General features: G+C 46.8%; 1 protein-coding gene across 9 annotated transcripts in view; it reads left to right on the plus strand.

Annotated features, from left to right (window-relative positions):
* The window catches only part of SLC6A9 (solute carrier family 6 member 9), a 164810-nt gene extending 159304 nt beyond the window's left edge, over positions 1 to 5506 (plus strand). For all 9 annotated transcript variants that reach the window (XM_088460671.1, XM_088460670.1, XM_088460669.1 and 6 more), the window contains 4 exons: positions 123 to 222; positions 1154 to 1254; positions 2467 to 2637; positions 4742 to 5506. In XM_088460671.1, coding sequence (XP_088316797.1) covers positions 123 to 222; positions 1154 to 1254; positions 2467 to 2637; positions 4742 to 4933 — 564 coding nt within the window. In that variant the 3' untranslated portion in view covers positions 4934 to 5506. The remainder of the gene's footprint in view (positions 1 to 122; positions 223 to 1153; positions 1255 to 2466; positions 2638 to 4741) is intronic.
* The last annotated feature ends 1283 nt before the right edge of the window (positions 5507 to 6789 follow it).

A 6789-nucleotide genomic window follows, 5' to 3' on the forward strand; every position in this document is an offset into this window, starting at 1 on the left:
CTGACCAGATATTACAGTATGCATTGCGCTTGAATTAGAGCCTTACATCCTAATTGCGCCAGCACTATCACAGCAGTGGGTGATTAGGAGGCGTACTTACCTGTGCTTTCTCCTACCTACAGGCTGGCATTTACTGGCTCCTGCTGATGGATAACTACGCTGCCAGCTTCTCGCTGGTCGTCATTTCCTGCATCATGTGCGTGGCCATAATGTACATTTATGGTAAGTGGCTCTCGCAGTAACCCACCTTATGTACGTCAAATCCTCTTCATAACTAGTCTTCAGGAACTACGTACAAAGCATGTTACATACATGTGTGGTACTTACATGTTACTGCCTATCATGTGTCCAGACAGCTCACAAATCCTACATTCTACGTACAGTACACAACATAATGTAACTGAGACCTGTAGCAGAATCTATTACTATCCCGGTAAATGTCTTTTTAAAACTCTAAAGCTGGGTAGACACTTGTCCAACTCTCATCCAATCCAGCTTCAGACCAACTGGTGTGTCAGACATTGGTGTAGTATGTGCGCTCAAAAGACCTCTGGTTTCATACAATTTTGGTCTTGTGAAAAGGTTTTTAAACCTGCTGAGATTTCAGGAGACTAGATCGCCAATCACCAGACCAATTTAGAAGTATGTACACTCCTGAGACTGGTTTGTCCAATTATTCTCCCCAGTGAGTGGCAGCCGGTCTGACAAAGATTGGAAGAGTGTATACGGTGACACGATCCTTTCAGCAGATGCAGATTGGAGGTCGGCTAAAAAGTTGGACAAGTTTGTACACATAGATTAGATGTAGTATCTGCGACCAGGTCTCCAGAAGGATTAAACAGTCTGATCTCCTGAGGATTGGACAAGTGTGTGCCCAGCTCTACTGAACCAACCATAGACTGAGAGGGGCGACAAGTGTTTTATGAGTCCAACCTGTAATATGGATATGAAATGACCCAACAGAGGGACATCCGATCATCGTCGTCTGTAACTGGAATTTTATAGGCAGAATGCCGGAAACTCGCTGCCAACTCCTGGTCCAGCATTCAGGGCTCTTACCTCACTGCCCCGGAGGCTAATAGTAGTTCTGTGTATAGTTTGTGTTCTGTAGACTCGGTGTCACCATGTTCTGCTTCCCTCTGACCTAATCTAGGACACCGGAACTACTTCAAGGACATCGAGATGATGCTGGGATTCCCCCCTCCGCTCTTCTTCCAGATCTGCTGGCGTTTCGTCTCCCCGGCCATTATATTTGTAAGTCTCGTTACCCAGTGATCCTGTTACTGTACCAGCTGTGCTATTTGTGTCCAACTAAGAATCAGCCCCAAAGAACATAAAATAATTGTTCAAAATACAGTGTTGACCAAATTGAAAAATAACACAACATAAATATGCAATGACTCCCCTCCTATGCTGATAGGTGTCCACACGGAGAGTGAGCCCAGGCAGCCAAATCTGTGAAAAAAAAGTGGAAAAGGACCAGAGCCCATTAGTGTAATATTGTAAACTATTTCCAGAACAATAAGTGCTAATAGACCCTGCCTCGCAGCTATAGAGAACGATTGTGCATATCTGCACATAAAGCACATACATGACTGGGTAGAGGACCTGGTGTGGCCTAAAGCTAATAACAATGAGTGTAAAAGAATAGAAAATATATATATATATATATATATATATATATATGATATTCTCCGACTGATAAATTCATTCTCTTCCTCACAAGAATGACAGTGTTATTAGTTCTAGACAGCGCCAGTTACTCTACCCATTCATGTATGCTCACTGCTTGTATTAGGTTGTTTGGTGAAACCAGGGTGCTGTAATACTGCTGCTGATCTCGTTCCTCCGCAACCCCCCTTCCCCACCCCTATACTTATATCGTCCTGTTCCTCTTCCTTGGCACCCACCGGGTCCTGTCTCCCACACATTGAGGAGATGGAACAGACCTTAGGAAATAATTATATAGATAATATATATGTATGTAAAGGACTGAGTGATTGACTGTCATGGGGCGTTGTAAGTTTCTGTGTCTGGTCCTGTGAATAGAAACCATGGGCAGCGATTCTGTAACTAAGCCAGGTTTTCTTTGTGCTACAAACCATGTAATCTGCCGACACTTCTGTCCCACTGGCAAAGGCGCAGTCTTGGTGTAAATTATGGCTCCCTGTTTTCCAGCCTCAAAGTTTCAGATTTTAAGGCTATAGAGTTTCAGTCTGTATTTGCCATAGGATGTGCGGTAACTCCCGATATGTAATTGTGATTGTTGCAAGACATGGTCTTATACTGGTGGAGGCTTATCGTTCAGTAGAGCTGAAGCGGGACTTAGTAAGCAAAGAGGCGGAGCTTAGCATGGTAACAGCCACAAACCCCTCCCTTAGCGTTGCTGATTTCCCTGCTCATCTCTTATAGGGGCTGACACGTTAATGATATCAGTGTTTATTGTATTCCTCTGTTTTCTTCTAGTTTATCTTAATTTTCACCGTCGTTCAGTATCGCCCAATTTCATACAACGATTACGTCTATCCAAACTGGGCCATTACGCTGGGATTCTTAATGGCCCTCTCCTCAGTCATCTGTATCCCGGGATACGCTGCTTTCAGGATCTGTCGCTCCGAGGGGGACACGTTCTACCAGGTAAGTCAGGAAACAATAGTTGTATTGTACATAATACATGTTTTGGAGAGCTTGTCCTCCTGCAATAAACAGGGGAACCCTCACGTCTTACAGGTGTTTTGTTCTACGTAGGCTTCTGAAAATCAATCAGTTGCACTAGTTACCTGTACAGACTATGACGTAATCTGTATGTAGTTCTGTATGTAGGTACAATACAAGAGCTGCATGCTGTGTAATAATAATAAGACGGAAAAGCAATTTTCTCTCTAATCCTTAACCAGTCCCAGCTCTAGAGAGACCCCAAGCATTGGATACTGCTATAGTGAATGTCAGTCCCATGGCTGCGGCCTCAATGGGAAGGGTGCTGTAATATACCTGGTGCCCCCCGATAATACCCCACCACCCTCCCTGAGTCTATCTGCCCGTCACTATTGAGGCCTAATTCCTGTTAATTGCCCTTGCTCCCACAGCTCCGGAGAGGTGGGAAGAGACAGGGGAGGGGGCTTGGCATGCTGCTCCCACTGCAGGAGTCTCCCACTTATAGGGCAAATCATTCCTAGGTTGTCTTACACCATTCCTGGTATAGAATTTTGGACGGTGCTGCAAAATTGAACGTGGCACTGAGGACCTCATTCAGAGTCGGTCGAAGCGCCCGCACGGTCGTACGGGAAAAGGGGCCGGATATGCAAATGATGCACTCGCAATTTGCGTCGTTAAGATGGGATCGTTAGCTGGACGACCAAGGGGAGGATGCGGTCGTAAGACTAAAAATACGCCCCCTTCTCGTACGCATTACACATCATCTCCGGACATATAAGGATTAATCGAGACCAACGGAACTGGTCGTAGAGCTTAAGGTTGACCATACCCTCTCTTAAGCACTCAAGTCAGTGTAAAATCCTCCCATGTCACGTGTGCCATGACACTACTTTGTGCACTCCCATAAAACGCCGTTTGCATAGTCAGGCACGCCTGCGTTCGGATCTCCACTCCCCCGTTCACAAGCACCTTCCCCTGTTACCACCCACAAACGCCTCATCCTGTCACTCAAACTAACGACCTGGCCAAGTTCAAGGAGAGAGTTATTTCCGATCGTAACAGCTAGTTTGCGCACTCACATTGCGAATTTTACGCATGCGCAGTTTAGCGAACATCGGTGGCGTACGACCGTGTGCCCGCAACGACTGACTCTGAATGAGGTCCTGAGTCCCTGTTAGTAACAGAGTCCCTGTTAGTCATCCTGTGGGTCATTCAGGGACGGACTGGGGCTGTATTTCAGCCCTGGCAGTCCGCCCTGCACTTGCGTGTTAAGAGGGGCGTGGTTAAAGCAAGGGGGCGTGTCGCGAGTCACAGGGGCTGGCCTCGCGGCACGTCCCCGTCTCTTTCCGGCCCAGCACAGCGGGCGCCAGCCCATTCTCTCCTCCACCCCTTCCGTCTGCGTGAAATCTTAATGATTCCAGAGACGTTGGGTGGAGGGCGGGGGTCTCTTCTTTCCCCCCTCCTTAAGCCATCGGCCCTTCTGGCATATGATGTTCGATGTCCTTCCTTACTTATCGGATAACTAAAGAAGGAAGCACCTGTAATTGTGTTTGCTGGCAATGATTCCCAGGCAGTTTCACACTCTCAGACATCTTTCAGTTGTTCCAGAACACAAGCCGATGAGCTAGAGAACTGATTGGCCGTGTTTGAGTCAGACAAAATCTGATGAATGGCAGATATTGCCAGACTGAATTGCTTATTGCTTCTCCATACATTACCATGTATGCTGTAACCCCCCCCCCCTGCCCTAGGAGCTAAATGCAGCTGTGGTTAGTCTCACAGCATTGGGGCTTGCGTGACACTGCACCAGGGAGTGTAAATGGGAGATTCTGATTGGTCCTCCCGCTCGTGTTCCAATGTGCAGTCATTTTAAAGTGGCAAACAGATATATTCTGCAATGTAGGTGATAAGGCAGCTACAAGATATTACTTGTAATGGGTACTATTTGCACTGCACTCATAGAAAACACCTCACTCATGTACTCACCTTATTATTCTGACCTGTGAATGTTCTCAGCTCAGCGTGTGAAGGATATGGAATAGGCTATGATTACACGCTGTAACTTCTCCCTTCTCCCTCATTTCAGCGGTTGAAGAACGCAGTGAAACCCAGCAAAGACTGGGGCCCAGCTCTCCATGAGCACCGGACAGGCCGCTACGCACAGACCGACGGCAGCCCAGAGTCCCAACCACTGAATCCAGAGAAGCAGAAGGAAGAGATCGGGCTGACAATACAGGGCAGCAATGGGCAGGCCCACAGCCAAGACTCTAAAGTGTAACCAGCTTGTGAAAGGGGGGGGTTGGAGAAAGGCAGAGGCACTGGTGGGATGGATGAGCGTCTTTACCCTCTATCCCATTCTCCCTCTTGTATACATCCAGACCAGTTGTGCCCTCCGTTGTCCTATTTCCGACCCGTCACGTCAGAGCATCCAACAGAATAACTACCGAACTGTAGGAATCTCCTGTTCACTTGGAGACTTGGAGCCCGGGGTCGTCCTGTTCCTACTCTCAACATTTGGATTAGCAAGAGAAGACTCTAACTGGACACTGTTATGGAGCGGGATCATTATTTCATATCACCATAGGTGGGAGGAAATGGGGGAGAGAGATGAATTCATCTCAAACAAGTAGCTGTCACTCACCTTTCTAATTGTAGCTTACATCAAATTCTAGTTTTTAGAGTTCTAGAAACCTCAATTTTTAACTCCGGGAAGGTCAGGGGTTGGGAGCCCTCCTCATAGCTTCCTCCACCAGTTGTGGGTCTGGTGCCCTTGTACCCGACACTTTAGGACATTTTACTGTGCTGGGAAAAGGGACAAGAAATGCACGATTGATATTTCCTGTTACAGGAAGTGGAGGGGGTGGGAGGGAGGGGGACATTCTGTGAAATTATGGGAAGGGTCCACTTGTCTACCTGCTGTATCTACACGTCTGCCCCCTGGGTGATTGACTGATTACGCATAAAGTGGAAGCTGCTACCTGGAGAATCTCTAGGGATCCGTGTGTACCCGGAGGGAAAACGGCATTCCTTATAGTCTTCATACCCCCTCGGTGTGTCGTGTGTAACGATGGCACCACAGCGCCTCCTGTGGATCACATGGTCTCTGTACTTCTCCGTATTACACCTATACCTCTGCTGCCCATTGGTCACTTCTAGCACCTGTCCCCCCCAGCCAATGTCCAGTATTTGAAGTAGTTTGTAACTCAGAGCGTCTTCTTAATGTTTACACTTATGCATCAAAGTTCGGTAACGGGACAGATTTTTAGGTTATACTCAACTGTCAAGTAGAATATTAACTAATTTAGGATGTGTAGAAAAAATGTGACCTATTACCAGTACCTACCCTCTAGCGGTGCTCTGTATTCCTGGCAGAGACCGGATTGGCCGTATACCAGCTCCAGTCACTGCTATTGTATCCACGTTCCACATGACGAGAGTTGTGTGTGCTTGGTGCAGATACCGTCTGGTGGTCCCCTAATACTTTGTGTCCTTTTTGCTGTAGTCATTATGTGGCCAATAATATATTGTCGTTTCTTTCACGACAAAAAAATGGAGATGCGGTGTCAGCAGTGCCAAACACTCTCCAGCAAACTAGGGGTTCATATCTTCTTGTCTGAATGTGATACAACAAAAAAGGAGCTAATTTATTGTTGGGGGGGGGGGGGATTCTACGTAAAATAATATTGGAACCTAAAGCTACGAAGTGCGATGTATGGTTAAAGTTTGTGGCCAAGCTGGGAGAAATGACCCATTGAGGTTATGGGATGGGCAGATATTTCATTTACATACATGTAATGCCAGCTTTGTGCCCAGAGGGTGGTATATGATCTTTAGTATAATCATGTTAATCCCCAACTCCTGGAGCGCTGGGATCATCGGGATCCTTCTGCTGAATTATAGAGGTTCGTTGGTGGTATATCCAGCTAGTGGTGGGTCTGGGATATATCTACAGACCGGTGCAAGAACAGGTTCCTGCTACTAAGATATAACCTCTGTCGTCATGGTAATGACCTCATATTGTCCGGAAAATATGTCCTCCAGGATCTGACCTTGGTAGACAGGTCTGCCGCCCTCTGTCAATACTCATATTAGGAATGAAAAAGCAATTACCTTCTTGTGTTTCGCACTCTGCAT

The sequence above is a fragment of the Taudactylus pleione genome, unplaced genomic scaffold (genome assembly GCF_031769625.1).
Source record: "Taudactylus pleione unplaced genomic scaffold, aTauple2 ptg000969l, whole genome shotgun sequence".
Lineage (NCBI taxonomy): Eukaryota > Metazoa > Chordata > Amphibia > Anura > Myobatrachidae > Taudactylus > Taudactylus pleione.